The sequence below is a fragment of the Myiozetetes cayanensis genome, unplaced genomic scaffold, assembly GCF_022539395.1.
Source record: "Myiozetetes cayanensis isolate MyiCay16 unplaced genomic scaffold, myiCay2020 scf2-11, whole genome shotgun sequence".
In the NCBI taxonomy this organism is placed as follows: Eukaryota; Metazoa; Chordata; class Aves; order Passeriformes; family Tyrannidae; genus Myiozetetes; species Myiozetetes cayanensis.
Genome location: NW_026087411.1, coordinates 43595412 through 43619773, shown reverse-complemented (window position 1 = coordinate 43619773; position 24362 = coordinate 43595412). Strand labels below are relative to the sequence as shown.

Sequence of the window (24362 nt, the reverse complement as noted above, 5' to 3'; positions counted from 1 at the left end):
ATTACTAGCCTGTAAGTAGGGTAAGCTGCAGCTTTATTTTAATTTCTGCTGCAGTATAATTTTATTTATTCTATGTTAATTAATTCTATTCCCAGCTATTTGGTCCAGGAATTCAGCCTCATCACTGTGACCTCACTAATATGGATGGAGTTGTTACTGTAACCCCAAGAAGCATTGATGCTGAAACCTATGTGGAAGGTCAGCGTATTTCAGAAACTACCATGCTGCAAAGTGGAATGAAGGTTCAGTTTGGATCATCTCATGTATTTAAGTTTGTGGATCCTACTCAGGACCATATTATTTCCAAAAGACCTACCGATGCAAGTCTTATGGTCAAGGGTCCAAGACACAAAACTGGGTGAGTAAAATGTATTTTCTTCCTACTGAAGTGAGGACGTGAGCCTTGGAAAAAAATAGAGAATGAGTGCATTATAAATGGCCTGTGACTAGAGTAGGACTTAAAAGCAACTACTCAGAACTCATTTAAGGTGTTAAATATATAATTTTAATACTTGAGCTCCACCTTGTGATTTTATTTAGGATTAGCAAGTGTCTTTTTCATTATGGAGTATTCGAACAAGTTTTCCTCATGCTCACTGCTGTTCTTCATGTAAAGTACTTTTTTGTATTTCTCAATTCATCCAACCTTTGGGATGAGTAAAGAATTTGCTGAGTGTTTTCAGAGAGTCTTGTTTTTGTTTTAAAATTCCACTAGAAGGCTCTGGAAATGAAGTAATCACAAAATGAAATTGTTAAGATAGGGAACTAAATGTCTCAACATAGCAGCCTCTTTTTACAGTGTAATTACTTGTGTTCTAGTTTCTGTGTCGCAAGGACTAACAGTCTGGAAGTCAACCCTGTTGTTTCTCTGTATATTCATATTTTTGATAGGTGCTTAATAAAAATACTGATTGTAGATGTAGTGACTTGTAGGGGTTCAGGTGTTTTCTTCAATGGCTACAGAAATAATTAGAAGAAACTACCTTAAAATGATTTTGTATAGCAGGGAAAAAACCCAACATAGCTTCCATCTTCTCTAGGTCCAAATGAGACTACTGTGGCTGTTATACACATTATTGTATAATGTGGTTTAGAAAAGAAACAAATTGGAGATTTGTGAGAGAAAGATATCTAGGAAAAGAAGCTTATCTGCTGAGTTATTATGGGTGTACCTTTTAACCATTATTATTTTTTCTCCACTTTATTTTCACGTGGATGGATACTGTATGCTTGTTGTAGGACCTGTCTGCAGGAGGACCTCCAGCAGTGTAGCTGTCCTGTAATATTCCTACTTAAATCCTGAGTTCATTCTGGATTTAGCCTGTAGATCAATAAATAAATGGTCTTGCAGGTTTACATAGTCAACTGCAAAGCACTGTATTACTGCAGAGCTCTATCTGGACAGTAAAATCTATGGTAAAAAGCTATTGCAGCTTGAACAACTAAATACTTTTAAAAATCTTTAGAATAAACGTAATAACATGCATTACTGTGATTTATGAATTATTTACGTTATCAAGAATGTTGTCGCTTAGTACTGAAGAATTGGGCAGAACATTGTTGCAAGTCTACTGTAGGGAATATATTTTATATAAATTAAATAAATAAATATTACATAAAAATTATATAAATAATATTAAAAATTAAATACATATTTTATATGTATTTGTTTATGTGTATTTATATTTTCTCACTTGATACTCTCGGGCACATGGTGTGACTCTTGGAGGTGGTCCTGTGTAGGGCCAGGGGTTGGAATCAATGGTCCTTGTGGGTCCCTTCCAACTCAGCATATTCTGTGAAATTAGCTAAGAATCTGTTTTTCCAAATTAAATGATCTGTGTAAATATTTTTAGGTTCTATTAATATAAAAAATTGATACAGTATTAAAAAAATTAATATTAATTGGACTCATGGTATAACCCTTGAATTTTAATTTACTAATTTTAGCTACTGTGTTTCTTGTTTAAGTTCTTAATGGTATAATTTCTAAATTGTACTTTAAATGTTATCTTACTTTTAGAGCTGTACAGGAAACCACATTTGATCTGGAGGGAGATGTTCACAGTGGAACAGCACTACCAGCGAGCAAGGTATTACATGACTAAATAAGTAATAAATAACAACATATGTAGGTTAAATCAAAATTACCACATCAGTAGTACTTTAAGAAGTGTGGCCAATTCATCAGTCTCCCCAGCTGTTTTCTGTTGTGGATGGGCTCAGGTATCATGTGCATTATTTTTTTTTAGTTCAAAGGGTTTTTTCCACAAAATTCTGTTGTTTAAATTTGTATTGATATTTGGCATGCATTCTCTGTCAAGAATAGTAACATTTTTAGAAAGGGAAATTTTTTCGAGCCCAAAATAGTTTCTCCCCAAACTGACACATGCAGGTAGAGATTCATATTAAAACTGATACATCATTACCTTGTGTGTGTAGCAGATGGCTATTGTCATCTGTGATTGGGTAAATAAATGTTTTATATAAAATGTGAAAGGGTGTTCAATTTTACTGTAAGTAGGGTTTTAAAATTTAATGGATGTGACTTTAGAGTTCGTTAGAGCTCCTGTACACACACTACCTAAACAAACTGTCTCTGCAGTCATAATTATAAACATTTTATGAGGTGATAATATTTTCTTGCTTGCTTTCTGCACTGTGTGTTAATAAATTTTGTGCCAGAATTGCATTTTACGAGAGCAGAGTAAAATGACACAGTGGTTAATGCCTTGCTTGCTATGATCACATGCCTCAGATGAAATGAGAGTGAATTATTTCAGCAGTGTGAAATGTAGTAATCCTCACAGAAATGCATTTCCTTTTATGTTTTATTACTACTATCATAAAATTGAAATACCTGTAAATATTTAGTGATATTAATGTATCAATGTAGGTATTAAAAATACTCTGATAGCTTTTGAATATCTTTGTTAGGTTTTTTTTCTTTTGATTCAGTTTCTCTACTTTCTTTGTAGCTTTGTGATAGTGCTTTCTTCTATCTTGTGTGTTCTTTACTCACTCTGTTAGGAGTTTATTTAGTGACATTTCAGAAGAACAGAAACTTTGTAAAGTAATAAAATGTCTTAAAACTCAGAGTAAGAGTTTCTGATATGACTTCATATCTTTTTCACACTCATTAGAAAAGTACTAGTGGACCTAGGGATTATTGGGAAAATTTACTTTCTTTTCTAGTTGTACTGTTTGAGAATGTGTATGACATCTTGTTAAATCACTGATGAATCACTCATTTTCTAACAGTTGGTCTCTTCGAAGTTTACTTTTCCATTTGGAAAAGGGGTAACAGTAACTTTAATGAAAGTTCTTTGAGACGTGATGAAGAGTGGTTCTGTGATTGACATGTCAGTACTGAAAATAAAACATTTTGCTAAAACTCTTGTTTTGAGGTGCACTTTTTAGTAGATTTTCTTATGTCAAAGCAAATTATTTAGTCCTAGAAACTTCTTATGAAGTGTTGAAACACTTCATATTTTACTGATGTCTCGTTTTCAACTCTGTACTGAAAATAATTGTTAAGTATTTTGCTGCTAAAAACAGCATGTTTGTCCCCTTCCTGGTAGAGTTTAATGTAATTGGAATTTAAAAGTTAAAACGTTCCTATTCAGGATTATGGGACACCGAAAGAAAAACAAATTAAATGGTACATAAAAAAATAACATCGTTTCAATTGCCACTTCTTGTCTTGGAAAACTGTGTACTGTCTAGCAGATCAGACTTTCTTAAGATCAGGATAAATCATGTTATGGATCAGTAGTGTAAGCAATTGGAACTATTGCAGAATCAGGGTGGGGGAGCATGGATAGTTTTAAATCAGTAAATATGTTTAACTTTGTCCCTTACCTAAAGTTTTCATTACCAACTCATTCTCAGTTTGTATTGATAGCTAATGCAACTTTTAAAGATGCTTGAAAGCTGCGTTGTAAGTTCTTGCAGTGCATTAACAAAGAGCTGCTTCTCTCTGGCCATTGTGGTCTGTTGAATTGCAAGCAGTGCTTCATTGTGGCAGAAACACCTGCTGAGCTGCCGGTCTCTGTGCCATACCCCTCTCTTCTGTCCTCCCATCTCTTTTGAAGCCTCAAATTGACACTTCATTTTAGTAATGCCAAGCTAATCCAGTGTTTGCATGCTAAGCACCTGTCCTGCTGTTTTGAATTAGAGCACCAGCAGGCTTGATGGCGACAGGACATCATCAGCATCCAGCACAGCTGAACGAGGAATGGTGAAGCCGATGATTAGGATAGAACAGCAAGATTACCGCAGACAGGAAAGCAGGTAGGAAATGTGTAACCCATTACTTCTGATAATTGAAAAAACTGGAGAAGTTGTTCCAGTAGATCAAGCATCATAATAGTAGAGGTTAAAGTATTTTAAACAGGCTGGTTTTCCCTGTGGAGAATGATGTTTCCTTTGAGATCTTGTTCCAAATAAACCTCAGGATTAACAACCAAAGCAAAAAACTTCAGAATACTTAACATAATACTGAAGCAAGGATTATTTTTTTTTATTTGCAGTTCTCTTTGTGAAGTCAGGCTGACAGTTGTATCACGTTATTGTTGGTTTGCGGTTAGGCATGACATATGAAGTGTCTTCAATAACAAAAGTACAATTATTTGAAATTTTCATTTACCAGTGGCAAGATGATGTGATTTCCTCTGGAGAGTGAAATAACCAGGTCATTCCTATTTCTACTATAGTGTTGTTAGCAGGTGTGCATTCCGTCCTTTAAGATACCTAAAACCTGAGGGGACAGGGTAGTGAGCAACTTGCTCTAGTTGACCCCATTTTGAGCAGAGAAATTGTTCCAGACGATCTCTAGAGTTCCTATCACACCTCAGTGAATCAGTGATTATGTGAACAGAATTTTTTTCAAATCTTTGAAAAAATACAGGATTGTATTGCTGTCTACATAAATCAGCTTTTAAATTTAGATGAACAGCTATGATAAATGGATGAAAGGTAAGGTAAATGTGCTGCAGGGCTAAAACGTGCAGTGATTCGAGTTGTAATGCTTGTAGTATGAAGCTTTTAGTACCCTTAGATGGATTTATTATTCACTAGACAGAAAACAGAATTTAGAGATGTGAGTAGTAGAAAAAAATGGAATCAAAAAAAGAGCAGAAAATTGTGCTTCTGCCTGAACTTGAATGTTCAAGTGTTTTGTAGCAAGAAAATCTTAAATACTTCCAGTGAGGTTATAGTAGAATATAACTCACCTCTATTCTGCAGTCTTTTGGTAGAGTATTTGGGCATTTTGAGATTCTTTTTCAGAACTGCTTTTATTTAGGTTACTGAAGATTTAGCTCCTCTTTATTGAATTACTAGTATTTTAGCTGTATTTTTCCACTTGCATAAAAGATGACCAAAACTTCTTTCTGAACTTTTTATAGCCTTTCAGAAGTTCTTGAGGCTGCTGCTGTTAGTATCTCTTGATCTGTATATGTGTGTGAAGATTATTGAATTTCTGTAAAAAGGATTATCTTGTGCTATAGTTCTTTAATTCAGAAACACAGAGCCATCTGTGAACTGCATTTTGGCTTTATTTTGTTGTATTTTTTTAAACTTTTTAAAGTCTTTCTGAAGAGAGTACTCATTGTGACTCTTTACAGGGTTTTTTCACATCGGTTCCTTTGTGCACGATGTGATTTTACAGAGGCATCTAGATCACACCTGAATTTGTGATAACTACAACCACAGAAATCTTTATTGATACTTTATTTCTGTATATATCTTACGTATCTATAGTATGTGTTGTGTAATCCCAGTGTTATTTATCTAAATACAACATTTGTCATATGCTCTTTCTCAGATACATTCCCTGTGTTGAGATTAACAAATCAGCAAAGTCAGTGTGTCAAATTAGGCAGTGTGTTGCCCAAGTACACCGAATTATTCCCTTTTGTGGATGTATTTTGTGGGTCTTTAATTAGGTTTCCTCTAGGATACTCTGGTCTTGTTTTGTGAACCGTCAGGATAGTAATCATGAACTGCTATATTAGTTTGAAAAACAAAAAAAGTCTTCACTGAGCAGTTGCAGGTTCTTGTTACTGTACAACTAATCCACTCCATATAACCCCTTGTGTCTACTCTTTGTGTGTTCATCACTGCTGTTCAAAGGTGAATAATAAGACAAATAAGAGTTTTTTCCTACAACTCACTGAATGAGTTGAAAGCCAAAGATTAGAACTTGGCTGCCATGTTTTTTTCATTTCTAGAAAGAAAAATAATTGAGAACCCAAAGCATAACTCCAGTTTACTTTTTGGATATAGTTGTTCTGATTGAAATATGATTCTTGGAAATAAAATATAATGACTGTCTAGTTAAAGATTGCAGTCATACACACTCATTAGATAACTGATTACAATTAGCATGGGCAAGCATGTAATAAAAATCAGAAAAGACCATCTTTTGCCTTGGATACCTTTCAAGAGTTCTTAAAGATGTGATTGGTTGGAAATCAGAGTAGTGATAGATAAGTGGTGTTAACTAAATGCAGACACTCACCCGATTCCTACTTTTAACATGCTTTACAGAACTTATACATAGCTAGTCAGCTGGCTGAAACAATCACACACGGATATTTTCATTTTTATGCAGTTTATCAGAGACAATATAGGAGAATACAGAAATATCTAGCAAATATACTAATGTTTTTAATACAGTTTTAAATTGTAGCATTACCTGATACTATACTAAGAGAGGAGGCAAGCCCTAATCAATATTTTATGGCCCTCCCAGACATAACCTAACTAGACTTTGACTGGTTTAGCTCAAAGAATTTCATCATCATAGAGAGACTTTATCTATAAAACCAATAGCACAAAGAGAATATATACTTAAAATGTATCCAGTAACAAAGCAGGTTGGGCAGCTGCTATCATATCAGAAGCACAGAGGATTATTTTAGTTTAGATTTCTAATTTGCAAAGCTTAATTAGCATTTCTTTTATGTATGCTTAGGGGAAGGCAGAAGATGGTACAGGGGGTTGGAACTAGATGATCATCAAGGTCCCCTTCCAACCAAACTATTTTATGGTTCTGTGATTAGCTGAAGAGAACTCCTATTAAGGTAGTTAAATGATTGAGTTACTTCATCTGTTCGTAGAAAACTAATTTACAGGTAAAACTAAAATAACATTTTTAAAGAGTACTTCATATTAACTTGTCTCTAAAAGCCAGTTTCCAAATTTTTGTAAGCAATCTTTCACTAATCATATCAGCTCTCACCACTTGTGACACATTGTCTCTCACTGGCTGTGAATCCTGTTCCTTCATTTGTGCTGAAAGAGATCAATATCATTTTGTTCTAAAGAAAATAAAATCAATCCTTCAGCTGCAATCTGTCACTGGTTTACCAGCTAGTTTGATAAAGTATTTTTATGCCTTATTACCATTCCTTTAATGACAGATTTGAAATTTCTCTGGAGTTGTCACTATAGTTCTAGTTTATAATGCTCTGTATTAGTTATTATTCTATGGAAGTAATTAAGTTTTCAGTGAAGATGCACTTTTGACAGTATGAAGATAAGGAGAAATTAGTTCATTTTAAATTTATAGCATAAAAAGATATGAAATACTACGACTTACACACCAGATGAGTGCTTTTCATAAAGAGAGCATGTTGTCATGTTTGAAATGTAACTAAACTGGCAGAAATTTGTGTACATATTGCCCTTTTGTGCTGTCTGTTCCTTAACTTTCAGCTCCTCAGAACTTGGATTTGCTTAATGTAAGCATTATCTAGATGGCATAACTTGAGTTCTTTCTGATTCAATATGCTAAAATTTAATTTTAGATCTTTTGATATCAACTGTCAAAATTATATTGTCTTTTTTCTTTTAAAACTAAAGGAGATAGCTGAATAAAGGCTTTCAACGTCCTGTCTCTGCTTTGTGGTATAACTAATAATACTCAAGGGGATGAGGTTTATGTAATTATATTGCATTAATTTCTTTATCAGAGTTGCTGGGGAAAGTATGCTTAAAAATGGTTATTGCATGAAGATAATGTTAAGCTGCTTTCACTTATTTCCAAAAAAAATAGGTGCTCAGCTGCAGAGAACAGTTCATTTAATGCTTTTCTTAAGGGAGGAATGATGGGTTAGATATTAGGAAAAGGTTCTTCACCCAGAGAGGGGTTGGGCACTGGAACAGGCTCCCCAGGGAAGTGGTCACAGCATGAAGCCTGACAGAGTTCAAGAAGCATTTGGATGATACTTTCAGGCACATGGTGTGACTATTGGAGTTGTTATTGGAGTTGTCCTATGTTGGTCTTCAGTGATCCTTGTGAGTTCCCTTCCAACTCAGGATGTTCAATGATTCTGTGAAATACATGATTGTGTGAAAAGTGCTTCACCTTTTGCAGACCCCAGAAAAATCAAATTTTTGTTCAGTTTTCTACTCTGTGATTTCTCTGATGGGTAGTGGTAAGAACTAGCACTACAGTCAGTTACAGTGAGGGTGTAATTCTGGGGCTTGTGCAACGACTACTCTTTCTTATTGTAGTGTAGCAACAGCCAGGTGAGGGTAGGGGCTAGATTTGATCTTCTCTTCCTCCTTACCAGAAAAAGGTACAAATAGGTTGACCAAGTCCTCATCAGTTTTGAGGGCATTAATGGCAGCAAAGTACATTTGTTGTAACCAAGCTGATGTTCCAGGCAAAGCTGCATTCACTTCCTTTCATGTGTCCATGAGTAAGTTGTTATTTGAATCCTGTCAATAGCACATGGCAAACTGATCCCTTAAGTCTGCTGTGCAGTGCAGAAGAGGGTGTTCATTAATATCACAGACTCGACAGATCAAGTTTGGATTTTGATCTATTGTGTTGCTGTCAAATACAACTTGAATGATTCTGGAGGAAAAGTAAAAAAAGGATTATTTTGTGGAAGGATGTTGTGTCAACATTTGGAACCAGTGCATTTGGATAAATCTGTCATTTTACAGTGGAATTCATATAATCCATGTGGATTGTTTGTTTTGAATTGTTTGATTGTTTGATTGTTTGATTGTTTGTTTGTTCTCATCTTTCTTTAGATCTCAGGATACCCATGGACCAGAACTGATACTGCCTGCCAGTATTGAATTCAGGGAAAGCTGTGAGTAAATTGTGAAGTTATAACACTACCATGTTGATGCCTTTTTCTGTACTGTAATATTTCAGTCAGTTTGAAGGTAATTTAAGTAAGCATTGACAAAAATAATATCTGTGCAGGTGACAGACAATCTAGATAGACAGCTAGATCAAACAGTCTAATTTGTTTTATTGGGAGGGTGAACAGATACTTCAGATATTGAGGCAGGTTCATGTATATCTAATTCTAATTGCATTTCAACTCTTTATCTTCAGATACTGAAATAAAATGTGAAAAAAATTCTAATCCTATCTTCTCAGCAGTATTCATTTTCTTCTGTACAGTTCTCTATGCCTTGGATAATAGATTGTGTCTTGGTCAAAATCCATTTTATATTAAATCTGATTAGGTTAACATTTTCATTTAGAATTTCATTTTTATTATCTTGCCTTGGCCCAGGTTTTCAAGGGCTCTGATCTGCTAGAAAAATATCTCAGCAACGATTGCCCAGACTCCAAATATTTGAAACAAAATAATCTGTGAGCAGACAAATACTGATTTTTTTTTTTTTGTATAGAAGCTTTGTAGGAATAAAATGTACAATAGAAATCTTGCATTTTCCTCTTCCCTTGAAGATGCAAATTTTCAGCAAAGAGATAGGAAATAGGACAGAAATGTTTCCCAATGATCAAGTTTTCTACCTTTCTATACAAGTGTGTTATTAATATGCCTAAGTAACTGTAGGACATAATAGACAATTAAGAGTTCAAATTCATGTGTCTTGCTTCTTCCCCCCCCCACCCCCCCCAAACCATCTATACCTCAAGTTATGAAAGTGTTTTATTTCATTTTCTTTCAGTCTTTGGCTTTATGTTTTTTTTTCCTCTTTTCTACAGCTGAAGATGCCTTCTTATCTGCCATTATAAATTACACAAATAGCTCGACAGTTCACTTTAAGCTGTCACCTACGTACGTGTTGTATATGACATGTCGGTATGTATTGTCCAGCCAGTACAGACCTGACATCACTCCTGCTGAACGTACTCACAAAGTCATTGCAATAGTCAACAAGATGGTGAACATGATGGAAGGAGTGATACAGGTGAGTTACTCTGCAAAAATATGTCAAGGGAATTACATACATGTTGTTGGTAATCTAGCAAACTGCTTAGTCTTTTGCTTAGTCTGATCCTGAACAATAGTGGGTTAAACTTTAATACCTACATTGATTGCCCATATGGAGGTTTGCTTTTATGTCAGTGAATGATGTCAGTGGTAAGAAACTCTCTCCTGAGCAATGTGGGAAGTTAGGGAGTGGCTGTTGCTCTGAAGATATGTTCCCTGACAAGAGGTGAATCTTCCCAAGAAGGTAAGATCTTTGCAAACATTTCTGGCTGTGAACCCTTGTAGAACAAGTTGGATGGGCCTATTAAAGATTACTGTATAAGTAGCAGTTGTTTGCACTGATTGATGCTTGAAGTGAATATGTTGAAAGGAGTCATGACTTTTTAGTTTTGATCCACTTACTTTCACAGCTTTTGTAACCACTGAATTGGCAATGAAAACTTGGACTTTTTGAACCAAGCTGACAAAATTGGTTTATAAAGAGAAATACAAGTTCTCAAATGTTCCAGCATTTTATATGTAGTCTAATGTTATTGCTACTATATGTGCAAGATTTCTACAAAAGCACAGGGTGAGTTCTCTTTAGCATAGGAATGCAGGATAAGATCCATTGGGTTGTCTGAGAAGTTAGACATTGTGTAACTTGATAAAATGGTCATTTCCTCAAAAAGGAGTTAGTTTGGGTATCTTCAATAATTAATTATTGTAACTTCTTTGCAGGTTTTGCTCAGAGGAGAAATTGAAATATATTTTTATATTTATTCAAACAGGTGTATTTGTTGCAAATAGTGCTGTCAGAGTAGCTTATATAGAGCAAGGACGCTGCTGCGCTAAGCACTGTAAGAGCATAACAAGTGCGTCAGTCCTGCCTTAGAGAATTTACAGTGCAAGTATTACACAACAAGTTGATTAGGGAAGAACAGGAAAGTAAACAGGAGTGGCATGAAAGTCATAGCAAACCAAAACTGTTCAGCTTTTTTTCTCATTTTGTAAAGATTGAGTGGAGTTTTCAAAGAGGGGGAATATCATCATTAGACAAGTCAGTAAACTTATACAACAGACTTGCACCTTTCACAAGAAAGAATGGGAGACAATGCTAGTGTTGAGGACATTTTGCAATAAGAAAATAAAGATTAGTCTTTTGTGTATGTTCCAAAGCTGATCTGAAGGTGGAGGGTAGTTGGAATCTGAAGTGAAGAACTAGTATGTTGCTTTGAATCTTGATGTCACAGTGGATATTAGATAAAATTGAAATGGTATAAGAAATGAAAAATTCAGGTTCTTTTATGAAAAAAAAAAAGAAAATCTGGTTTTGGAAGAGGGGAGACTGACTGTAGTGGAGAACATGAACTGGAAAGAGCCTGCACATAAGCAGTTCAGCTGGGAGAATGGAAACTAAACAGAGAAAGGGTAGGCTTCAAATATAAATTGGAAGTTACAGTTCTTAATAAAAAAAAAATTGCTCAGTCTATACTAGTAACAATGACCCAAAAAAGACTTTGAGTGACAGGGGTTGGTACAGTGGGAAAGCAGAGATAAAGTTCTGCATTCTTTGTGTTGAATGAGTAACCATATAGCTGCCAGAAGATACTAGAGGGGTGGACTCAAATATCAGTTCGATTTGGAAACAAATCAAAGCTAGAAAGTAGGTTATGCTCTGAAAACATTCATTTACATCATCGAGAAGGGCTTCCCAAATCATGTGCAGCTTTGTGGTTGTTTTTCAAGCAACTGTATTTTCTATAATCCTGCTAATACTATTACAAAACTGTTAAAACCAAGTGTTTGTTTGGACTGTCCTTTGTGAAAAACCATTTCTACAGCCTTGTAACTCCACAGTTACAATCTAATCTCCAACCTAAATTTTAAGGAACACATCAACAAGGAAGTGGTAGCTGTATTTATGGTTTGTGAAAGATTTTACCTAGTTGCAAGAAATAAACCAAAAGGAGTCAGAGGTTGAATAAAAATCAGGAGGAGGTTCTTTCAAATGTCATGCGGAAGAAGGTGGAGGAAAGAGGGAAAAATCACATGGGGGACAAAAGACTAAAACTTCAGTGAATTTCAAGGTTAATGGTCTGGAGGCAAAGAAATGCATTGCTTATAATGAGCAGGAAAATGTCTTTAGCTTGGAATTTAGTGGAGTATAAACAGTATGAGCTAAGCTAGGTCAAAGTACTTCATCTAAGGTGTAAAATAAGTTATATTGATGGCCATCACAGTTAAATTACCATGTAATAAGTCATATCACAATACCTTTTTTGTTTGTTTGACTGTAAAGCATTTCTGCACTGAAAAGGATATGAGGGTGTGAGAGAGAAAACAAATCTGAGGCAAGGGGAGAGAGGCACCCTAAACAGAAGTAGTGAGAAGGTGTACAAACTCCTGTGCTGTACTGTGGCAGTAAAATAAATGGTTTAGATCCTAATTTTGCCTACCTAGATCAGAAAGTCTCTTTACAAAGTTACTCAAGAAGTACTTGCTAACAAATTAAATCTGTGACTTTCTGTAGTCTCTTCATTAGTGTATGCAAATATTATAGATGATTTAATATGAGATAGGGATAAAATTGGAGAGATCTGTGAGAAGCCTCAGTGCTTTCAATAAAAAACTAGGAATAGAAACTTAATATAAAAAAAGCCATTTTTTTGTATCCTGATTTTTTTCCCCCAATCATTCTGTTGCATTTTTCATCTTTTTTTAAATTTTAACATTCATTTGTAGAAGGAGCATCTCCTTTTGTTCTGTGCCAACACATATTCAATCAGTTCAGAGTGCTTTGGTTGGAAAGGGGAAAAGAAACAGAAATTTGGAGTTTGGAGCTCTAACTAAAATTATTATAGTATTGGCAAATATTATCTCAAATATTTGCATCTAAGCTCACTGTGTTGCAGGGGTAAAGTGATCTAAATAGAAAGCCAAAAATAATTAAGAGCTCAGTTTTAAATAATCAGAAAAATATATGTACTGGATTCTTTTTTTTCCCCCTTAAGTCAGTGTACCTTTATATGTACCAGCATTTAGGAAACTTAGTGTGGTATTTCATTTGAATCTTTTGTTGTTTAAAATGGTCTTTTTGTTCTTAAATTGAAAAACCATGTATTAAATCTGTCCTAGGTGTTTTATGTATTTTATTTGCTTTTGAATGTTGTTGGTTGGGGTTTGTTTTGTGTGTGTTTTTGGTTTGGGGTTGGTTTTTTGTTGTTGTTGTTGGTTTTTTTGGTTGGGTTTTTTTTTTTTGGTTGGTGTTGGTTTTTTGTTTTCGTTTTTTGTTGTTTGTTTTTTTTTGTTGGTTTTGTTTTCTTTTTTTTTTTTTTAATAGGGATTTCCTATCTCTCTTTGTGTGTGTTTGTATACTGTCTCCATTGCAGCAGTGTGTGCAAACAGCTCCCTGGATCTGTTACTCAGATGGCTAGTTTCCCCATTGTCTGCAAATAGTTCTAGGGGGTTTCTGTGGCACACTGAGCATGGAATAACCAAGTAGTTTGGGATGTCAGCTACTATAAAGCATTCCTTGGATGAATTGTGACATGTTGGCACTTCAGTTTGTAGCTGTTGTGCTAGCTACTAGTCGTATTAAAATAATTAGGTTTTTAAAAGGAGCTCAGTTGCATCACAGCTACTGATTAATGCATCTGTGTATAACTGTGAACATGTGTTGTACCTTCATATTTAGTGTTTGATTTCTAAAGCTTTCATGATTGTTCACAAGTTTCTTTCTTCTGTTTGATTTCCTTCGTCCGTTTTTCTCCAGGAGGTAGACCAGGTTGATCAGGTAGGATATATTGCTGGGAACTGATCCTAGCTATGTTGGCTTAGCTCAGTTTCTCATGCTGCTTCCATATCAAAATACAATACTCAAACAGCTGGACTTAAACAGTTCATAACACTCATTCAGCAACTGGAACATGCAGTACTAAAATCCTTTTTTGACTTTGCAACTTTTACGGCATTCCATAATTTCTGCTTAACGCACTTCAATGTGGATATGAAATGACCAAAGTTCTTTTTCTTCCCTTTATTTTCTTTTTTTGTTGTTTGTGGTTCCTATTCTTTGGATTTCATCTGAGGTTGCCTGGCCTGGCATTTGTGGTCGGGAGATGGTGAGATAGATCAGTACTTGATACTGAATCACCTGGTATCACAGCCAGTGAGCGCAGTATCAGTGTGGCAGTGGGCAGTAGTGAATATGCGCTTAAAAGTGCACAGATTACCAGATAACTGCGTTCTGATAAGCTCTTAGCACTAGATGCTTACGTTGTGGCTTTATTGATATGGCTATTGGCATTTTATCAGATGTTCGTGTGTTCAGTGAACATGTTAAAATTGAACTCACTAGTTACAGCACTTGCAATATTACATGCAAACATTTTGCAAATATCTGGTATCTGAGAGATGTTTGGTGAAATGGGAAGAGGTACTGGTCTATCTTTTGGAGCCTTTTTAAGCTGCCGTGCTTTATTAGAAAACTATTTCCCTGTATTATTTCTTGCTTCTTTACACTTACAGAAACAGAAGAATATAGCTGGGGCACTTGCCTTTTGGATGGCAAATGCATCTGAATTACTGAATTTCATAAAGCAAGACAGAGATCTTAGCCGAATTACTGTGGATGCACAAGATGTTTTGGCACACCTGGTTCAAATGGCATTCAAGTAAGGCTTTCAAACTTCATGTTTCTTAATGCTTTACTTACTGTATTCTGTGTTTCTGTAGTTTTTAGAAAAACTTCACATTTTTGTCGAATTGTAGGTATAGCAATAATGTCTTTTGTGTATTGGTAAATATCTGAGAACTTATAAGAAAGGCTAGACTTACCTCTTTAGACAGATGCCTTGTTTTGTGAATATGGTTCACTGAGTTATGCAATGAGTCTCATCCGTTAGCTGTTCTTGTGATAGTTGAGACTACCAATGAAAATTTCATGAAAATGTTATTTAAATTTAGATTGTGTTGATTACTCTCTCTTAATTTAATGTGAGATTGTGAGGAAACGGTTATTTTTGCTGTTAATATACAAATACATATACTTAAATATTTATAGTCTCTGAGGTAATGATTCTTGTGCTCTTTAAGGGCTTCTAATTATAATCTGCTTTCATAATTCTCATAAATAGAGGTTTGCTCAGTGGTTTTTTTGCACATTTTTTTTTCTTAAAAGTAGAAGGACATGTTTTGGCTTGGGGTAAAGATTAAATTATGGTTGTCAGCTCAGGCAATTACAATACTGATTAAAAGAAAATTTTAAAGAAGTACCCAAAGGGAAGGGAAACCCTCAGAGGAAAGGGTCCTTGAACAAAGACAACAACATTGAGCACAGCACTAATCAACAAGAAAGGCTTAATTTTTGTTCATATTTAGATTTTTTTTTCTTCCTGAGTCACTACTAAAGAAGTATTTCTCAGCAAATTTGTGTATCTGAAGCTAATGTTTAGAGAAGCCCCAGTGTACCTTCGGTGGCTTAGACCCAGCCTTCCCTCACTTGTAGGTTGTCTGTTTTAAATATAATATTTCCATTTTTATGTAATAAGAAATATTATATTCTGTGCTCTTTTTGTACTGTGACAGGATGAAGCCTTAACCATGGTTTAACTGTTTAGCTTTAAGAGTAGCTGTGTTTTCTCTGAAGAGCAATATGTGTTGTACATAAAATCCGATCATTGCTTTCTGAACTTGCAAAAGGTTTCAGAGGAGCACCAGACCCCTTAGTATGGACTCTTATAAATTATTTTTTTTCTTGGTAAATTATGGGCAAAGCAAATACAGCAAGTAGCTATTTTGACAACGTCTTTCAATTTTTATAGCACATTACCAACTGTTAATGAAGCTGTGTCTTTTTGCTACAGCTCGGTGTTTTGCATTGGTGTTTTGAAACAACTCATTACTACTTCTATTTGCCAGGTAGTCACTGAAGGCAGAATATTGTTGGATATTGGCAGAATATTGGCTAGTAAGGAATAGTGCTGTAATTTGTCAGTGCATTATGAGCAGACTGGATGCAAAAGTATTTCTGAATTTTAGCTGTGTGAGTTCTCACTACGTACACTGTAACTGGCAGATTCCAAATGCATGTATTATAGTTTTGGAGAAGTGTGGAATATGTACAAATAAAAAAGGCAAGTAATTGAAGCATGGAAAGAAAGAAATCTGCCTTGAAAACGTTTTTTGATGGTAACAGAAAGAAATCTGTTGTGAAAATGTTACTTGATGGTGACTGGCATACACTAGGAGTGGTTAAAATTGTGATGGCTTTTATTTTCCGGCAACTGGGGGTTCTTCATTAAGAATGTTACCACTGAAACAGAAGGGGGAGTTTTAGAAAGCCATGACATATTTTCTTTTATATATGTGTTTAAATTTGGTTCCCTTTTAGTTTCAGTTCTTAACAGAAACGTAAAAATGAATTCACAAAAACAGTGTTGAAGAAAATGTTTGATTATAGAAGAGAAAGAATACTAAAACAGGCTTTTCATTTCAGTGTAAAGTTAAAAGAAATAAAGAATCAAAAAATTCCTCACACAAAACATTAGGGCTGTTTCAGAATTTTTTTATACTGAGTCAGAATAGGAATTTTATTTTTTTTAATACTGCTCTTGGTAGATTTTAAAACAGAGAAGAGTGTATTTCTGTTTGGAAAAAAATAAGTTTTGCAAACTTACAGAACCCAAGTTTGGCCTGATAGCATCTCTTTGTGTAGCATGTGATCTTTGCTTATAAGTGTGGTAGTGATACTGCATGTAAATGACTGTGCTTGTTCCCAGATAACTTAATAATTTTTCCAACATTTCTAGGAAAGGTATGTGAGAATTGGTCTCTCTGGCCTTTTAAAAAGTATTATTTGGTTTCCTACAGTCACATTCATAATACTGCAATTTCAGGAGTCTTGTAATTTTTTCTTTAAAATTTCTTTTCTTTAAAACCATTTGTAATGAGCACATACAGGATTTAATTTTTTTTTCCCCATTCCCTTCCAGGTACCTGGTTCATTGTCTGCAGTCAGAGCTTAATAACTACATGCCAGCATTCCTTGATGATCCAGAGGAAAATAATCCTCAGAGGCCTAAAATAGGTTAGACTACCTGATCTTTTTTATTGTCTTCCAAACATACAATTAATTGTTGATAAATGTTCTGTTTATTATTAGTGATACGACATCCATGAGTTGCCCTAACCCTTGAAAATTGTTGGATCAATTTTGTATGCATGATAAGAAAGGACAGTAGGGAAATTACATGATCTGTACTGGGTTTAAAAATCACGCAATAATTTAATCTGGAGGGCAACCTCTGTGTTTCATCTAATCCAGTGTCTTACTCAAGGCAGGTGAAACTGGATCAAGTTTTCAGAGTGTTGTCCAGCTGAGTTTTAAACATCAGCTGAGGGACAGGTATCCATAACATCTCTGAGTAACCTGTTCCGATGTTTGACTGCCCTCATGGTGAAAATACTTTTCCTGTATCCTATTGGAATTTCCCATGTTGCAATTTTTGTGTTGGTTTGCCTGTTATTCTGTGCTCTCAGTGTGCGGAGGGATCTTGTTCTGAACCTTCCCATTAGGTAGAGGAAGACAGCAATAAACTGTGCCTTTAGCCTTCTCATTCCCAAGGATGAATCAAATCCAGTTCTCTTTCCCTCTTTTATGCCCTTTTCTCCAGGGTGCCAGTCATCTTGGTGTGTCTCTGCTGGATTCGGTCTCTTAAATCTGTATCCTCATTGTGCTAGGGAGTCTAAAACTGGATGCAGTCTCACAAATGCTGAATGCATAGGAAGGATTTCTTCCCTCTCTCTCTTATGCTAGCTGCACTGCTGCTAACTTAACAGCTTAGTATGCAACTGGCTACCTTTCAAGCAAGGACATGATAGGATCTCTGTATAATTTTCACCAGGGCTGCTTGCTATCCAGATGGCACCTGTCCTATGCTCTTCCATAGACTTACTCCTTCCCAGATGCAGGACTTGGCAGTTGCCTTTGAATTTCATGAAGTCCCTGTCAATCCATTTTCCAGTCTGCTGAGGCCCTTCTGAAAAATACTGCTACCCTTCAGCATATCAGTATTTACCCCTATCTTGACATCATCTGTGAATTTTCTCCATCCAATCTCTCAGGTCATTAATAAAGTCATTAAACAAGATCAGTCTCAGCCTCAATCCTTGAGGGAAGCCACTAATAGCTGATTGCCAACTGGACTTTGTATCCACAAATCCACCAGGTCCAGTGGTCCAACCAGTTCTCTCCATATGTTACCATCAGTTTATCCAGTCCTTACCTCGGCAGTTTCACTGTAGAGATGTTATGTGAGGATCTCATCAAGTACCTCCCAGGTACTAAGCTTAAGCTGACTGGCCCTGTAGATTCCAACCAAGGTTCCCTGCCATGATATTTGAGACATGATGCTTACTTTGAAGCAAGGAAACCTCCCTGGGCTGTTCCTGTCCAGGAGAGCACCCTGCTCATGAGGGCTATCCCACTGTGTATGTAATCCTGCTCAGTGATTGTGCTCAGACTTCTAATGCCTCAGTAATTAAAGTACAGATGATCTGCAATGTGATTAAGTGCAGTCATTTTGAGGAACTATGAAGGGTGTTTATGCAAAATTCATAGATACTTTCTGGTTCTTTGCATATTAAGCTTTCTCTGCTTGCTTTTTTCCTGCACTGAACATTGAAGGAAGACTATAAAGATGCAGTGTTAGGTTTTTAGTGCCCTTTACTGTCAGAGAGAGTACTTTCAGGGACAAAAATCCTGAAAAAGTAGCTAACTGATACTGGAATAAAGACAGATACTGTTATTATTTGTTATTTTGAGCTGCTTTATAGATTTCTATCTATTAACCTACAGATAATTTTTTCAGGCACAATCCTGTGTTTCAATCCTAAAAACAAGTAATTTGATGGTCTTTTCAATAGAGATTTCAGATTAAAAGTGTTGCCTTAAAAGAAGACTCGGAGATAAAAGTGCTACTTGCATAAATATATTCTTCTAGGCAGCATATAAGGATGTTTGCTCTTGGTGATGCTAACAGGAAGTCTCTATTGCTTGTTAGATAATACTGCAGTGAAGTAACTGGCAAAAGGAAATTTAAGCAATGTTTTAAAAAACTACAGAAGGTGCATTCTGCTGGTTTTTAAGTGCATCATATAATAAAATCATAAAATAGCTTCTGCTGAAATTTCTGAACTTCAAGAAGCTATGGAATAATTGCGATATGCATTTGAAACAGTAGAATATGGAGTTTTTAACTTGTTATAAAAAATGATAGAAAAACCAATTTACAGAAGCGAGGGTGTGATTTAAGTGTCAGGTATAACTAGTTTTGTACCTGTGTTTTCTCCCAAGAGTTTATTTTCATTTCAGGAGTTCAACACATTCCAGGTATCAATTTGATGGTGCTCCCTCTCGAAAACCATGGAGCAGTAAATTTTTTCTGAAAGGCTGTGTAACTTAAATACATGTAGTTTCCAGCTAGCATTCACCAGACTGACTTAAGTGTCTCTATTATATTTTTATTGCCTAAACCAGATGTACACTGGAGTATCTGAATGTGATTTACTTTTTATCTCTGTAGATGATGTGCTGCATACATTGACTGGAGCTATGTCCCTGTTGCGACGATGTAGAGTGAATGCTGCTCTGACTATACAGCTCTTCTCCCAGCTGTTTCATTTTATCAACATGTGGCTTTTTAACAGATTAGTTACAGCCCCAGATTCAGGGTTGTGTTCACATTACTGGGGAGCTATTGTTCGTCAACAGTTGGGCCACATCGAAGCCTGGGCAGAAAAACAAGGTTTAGAATTGGCTGCTGATTGTCACCTGAGCAGAATAGTACAGGTGAGTGTGTGTACTTGTGATTAACGCTTCTCACTTGCTTGTATATTCAAAGAGAATATTTGCATATTCTGTGTTCCTAGAAAATAGCATGTGGACAAGTGTAGTTTGTGTGAATCAATCCTGGAACATTGAGGTAGCATGAAAAGACACAAAATGTGTTTTCAACATTATTAATATTTGAGTTATGAGTGAAATTAATAATTAGTGAACATGCTGTTCCATTTCTGTTTATAAAATTGAGTTATAACTATGCTGAGCAGAGACAAAAAGAGCTGAAAAACTGATATGCCTCATCTATGATAGTTTTACCATAATATTAATTAATCTTATAGATACATTAGGTATAGTTAGTGGATGTTTGGGGATATTTTTGTTGTTTCTGTTACAAATTGCCTTCTTGCTTTGTCTTTTCCTCTCTCTTGTCTAAAGAACACTCAGAAACAAGGCTTAAGGGTTCATTATGGTTTGAATTTGTCATCTGTAACTTTTTCCCCCCCTCCAGGCAACCACATTGCTTACCATGGACAAATATTCACACGCAGATGTTCCAAATATTAACAGTACTTGCTTTAAGCTGAATTCTCTGCAGCTACAAGCTTTGTTGCAGAATTATCACTGTGCTCCAGATGAACCTCTCATCCCAACAGTAAGTTTCTTCTATCCTTCACTGTGCAGTTTTAACATAAATGAGAAAAAGAACAGTGGCTGTAAATAGCTACTTTGTCTTCAGTGGGTGTACTTTACTGATTCAAGTAGGGTATTAAAAAGAATCTCTCTTACATGGAGTTAGAAAATAAGGTACTGCTCTATGTTGCACATGCTCAGAGAGGTGTCACTGCACCTATACCATTAGTGTGATGAAGTGCAGAAAGACGGTAGAAGAGAGAACAGAGCACCCTCAAAAGCTGGTTGTGTGTATCCAGAAGGAACAAATGTTGGTAATTTGTAGAAATCAAAGAAAAGCAGCAGGAACACTAAGCTTTTTCACATATAGGATGTAAAAATCCATCAATCTTGAATCCCTTCATACAAGTTGTGGACAGATTGTCCTTTGGATAGATTGATACCTGGAACTTGCATATCTGCAAGATATATGTATAATGTTGGGTTTGAAACTGGTTTATATCTTGATATTTAAGAAACGACAAAAGTCAACAGAGAATGTATTCCTGGCAGAATTGTAAAAAACACTCTTAAGGTAAACTCTGATAGTTCACTGATCTCAAAAAAAAAAAAACCAAAACAAAAAGGAGCAAAGACAGTCTAATATTTATAGAGCTGAATGCATTGTCCTTTTTTTATTAACTTTGGATACATGTTTATTAAATCAAAGGTACAAATACAACCATTGTAAAGGTGTTGGCGGGGACAGGACTTGGAGATATTTTTGTATATTGGCTACCAAAGTAGAAAGTCTTGCTGAGGAACATAACCTATATTTCCTGTTTACACATAGGTAGAATTCCATAGTTTTTGTTTTTATTATTATTAATCAATTAAAAACAAGTCCCACAAGTTTGGAAAACAGTGAAGTAAAAATAAGTGCTTCTGTTACATTTGCTAACAAAACTATCTATGGGATTTCATAAAATAAAGCAATGCAGTGTACTGAGTGGAGCCAATGAAGTTTTACATCTGATAATTTATTTTCCAAATTTCTTTTTATTGCAGTGTTAGTATCTTCTTAGTGGTAGGTTTTTTTCCTTAATGAAATTATTCCTTTTCAGTAACAATGTCTTTCTGCCTTCTGTCCAGGAATTGATAGAGAATGTAGTAACAGTTGCAGAAAATACGGCTGATGAACTTGCTCGCAGCGATGGCCGAGAAGTCCAGCTGGAAGAGGATCCTGACTTACAGCTACCTTTTCTTTTACCAGAAGATGGCTATTCCTGCGATGTTGTCAGAAATGTTCCAAGTGGTTTACAAGAATTTTTAGATCCGCTCTGTCAAAGAGGTTAGTGCTTCTGTTGATTTGTTCTTGTGGTTGGATGAAAGTAACTTAAACTTGAGAAAGTAAAGCAGGGGAGTCTGTCAGAGCATTTACAATAAATTAACAAGTTATAATTTTTATCTGGTGCTACTCAATTTGATTAGAATTTCTTTTATTATAGTTTCTTAATTTGCTGTTTAAAAGCAGTTGTTTAAAAAATTTTGTACAGGAATATCATGGTAAACAAGAGGCTGTAGCAAAGGAGACTACCGACAAAGCAGACTTGCTCTGTTCTACAGTAGAGTTTTGCAGTTGTTGATTCCAGCTTAATTTATAGAAAAGCTATATTCTGCCATTTAAAAAAAGAAGTAGGAAAACTGACTGATTTGAAAGTACAGTGAGTTACAGAGGATGTAGTCTGAAGACTAAAGGAGACTGGTAGAATAAATTCCTTTAATTAGTAAGTATAATTCAGTTGCCATAAAAATGGCTGTATATTTATTGTAAATAAGGCCTTTTTAATGCATACATTCAAAATTTTACATTTTAGGCCTGCCTTAAATTATACTGAGGGACCTTTTGCAGTAAATCAGTGTAAACTGAATTGCTGAAAAATGGTCTTTGTGAGGAGGACAATGTCATATATGTGGAAAATATCATATATTTGGGTGGAGTGATTCATAATTTGCCTGTAATGTGGATTCTTGCTGTCCCTGATTTAGGAGACAGTGTTGGATACCTCTGAGCTGCTGTTGCTTCTTTTCCAAAATTCTAGGAATTGCTAAAATAACAAAAATCAAACTAAATGCCTCTTTTAATTGAATAGTTACATTAAAAAAGGTAATGAGTCCAGGCAAAGCTTCACCTCTGCCAAATTTATGCCGAGATGGCTTAGTCCCTCTCCAAAGCAGAAGATTTCTGTGGTGCTGTCTTAATCAGAGTTCTGGTGGCCTGTATTTTAAAAGATGATTCGATATTTCTTGTCTCTTTTGAAATTGGTTGGTAAAAGCAGTATTTTGCAGCCCCAGAGTTTTCTGTGAGCTTGTGGTGTTTTTAAATATATATATTTCTCAGAAACAGCAGCTATAGAACTACAGATTTTGTAGATAGCATGAAATTGCAGTGAAGCCCATAATGGCACCTGAGATGTAAGATTTGACACATTCATGATGGTAAAAAGATAAATACTACTATTTTAATTCTATTAATCTATTCAGAAAATACCATGAGTATAATGATGTTACTTTTTCTTTCAGGTTTTTGTAGACTAACACCTCATCCACGGTCACCAGGCACATGGACAATATACTTTGAAGGTGCAGACTATGAAAGTCACCTGTCACATGAGAATGCTGAGCTGGTAAGTATTGATTCGATGAATAATTGTCAAAATTGCTGTCTTGGCAAACCATTGAGTTTTATGTGATCAGTTTTAGTCCTTGTTAGGAAACACAGGCTGATTTGTTAGTTCATCAATGATTTGGTGAATTTAAGGGACTATTTGCAGATTAAGTCCACATTTTTCTAGGCTGTAGCATGTTATAATTTTCACATAAGCAAACTTTGTCATGTTCCACTGCTCTGAGAGTAAACAGTGAAGAAATTTCTGTTAAACGAAGGCAAAAATATATATAGCCATGCATCTGTAAATAATTGTAAATACTGTAAATAAATTGTAAAGTGAATGGAGCTGCAGGCTGCTTTTATTTACGAACTGTCAGCTACCAGTTAAATATTTAGTATTAAGTTCTAATCTGATACTTTCTCCTGAAAACCTTGGAGGAAAAAATACTTTAGTTTTCCCTTTCATTATACCTACTGAAAAAGGGTTTCACTTCAGTGCAAGGTAGCTTTTTTTCTTTTCTGCTCTAGGTTTTGTTTGTTTATTCTGTGAGGTTTTTCTCTTTCTGTTTCAATATCAAAGTTACAGAACAACTTGGTTTTGGAAAGATGGTGGCTTTGTGTGAAATAATTTTTAGAGCAACTAAACAGAAAAAGCTTCATAGTTATAATTAGTATTCCTGGCTTAAAAACTACTTGCTTTTCTAGTACTTGAACTTAATAAAAAGTGTTAATATTTTTTAAAAATAATTTCCTTGGCTTTTATTTTTACTTTGCCATGGGTCTTATGGAACTTGCACCTAAGGTGCTCTACTTTGTATGCTTCAGCTATGAAGACCGTGATGAAAACTTTGAGTTGAGGAACTGTTAAAAGATACAAAACAAAAAAAAACTATTGAACTTGTTTAGGGGCTTGAGCTGTGTTGGGGAGTTTTCAGAAGTGAAATTTTTTGGAACATTTCAAGGCTTTAACTCTGACTTTTAAATTAATCGGTCTCTTGATACCTTTGGAGGATTGTTATCTTCCAAATGCAGGACTAAAAAT

The 24362-nt window shown here is 35.3% G+C and overlaps 1 protein-coding gene across 23 annotated transcripts in view; it reads left to right on the top strand.

Moving 5' to 3' along the window:
- The window catches only part of AFDN (afadin, adherens junction formation factor), a 123061-nt gene that overhangs the window by 55850 nt on the left and 42849 nt on the right, over window positions 1–24362 (top strand). For 15 of the 23 annotated variants that reach the window (XM_050315630.1, XM_050315625.1, XM_050315611.1 and 12 more), the window contains 12 exons: window positions 96–358; window positions 2024–2093; window positions 4178–4293; window positions 9052–9113; window positions 9986–10191; window positions 13969–13989; window positions 14724–14869; window positions 17189–17283; window positions 19781–20046; window positions 20549–20692; window positions 21802–22000; window positions 23233–23336. In XM_050315630.1, coding sequence (XP_050171587.1) covers window positions 96–358; window positions 2024–2093; window positions 4178–4293; window positions 9052–9113; window positions 9986–10191; window positions 13969–13989; window positions 14724–14869; window positions 17189–17283; window positions 19781–20046; window positions 20549–20692; window positions 21802–22000; window positions 23233–23336 — 1692 coding nt within the window. The remainder of the gene's footprint in view (window positions 1–95; window positions 359–2023; window positions 2094–4177; window positions 4294–9051; window positions 9114–9985; window positions 10192–13968; window positions 13990–14723; window positions 14870–17188; window positions 17284–19780; window positions 20047–20548; window positions 20693–21801; window positions 22001–23232; window positions 23337–24362) is intronic. The other 8 variants (XM_050315621.1, XM_050315634.1, XM_050315622.1 and 5 more) reach the window with 1 other exon arrangement.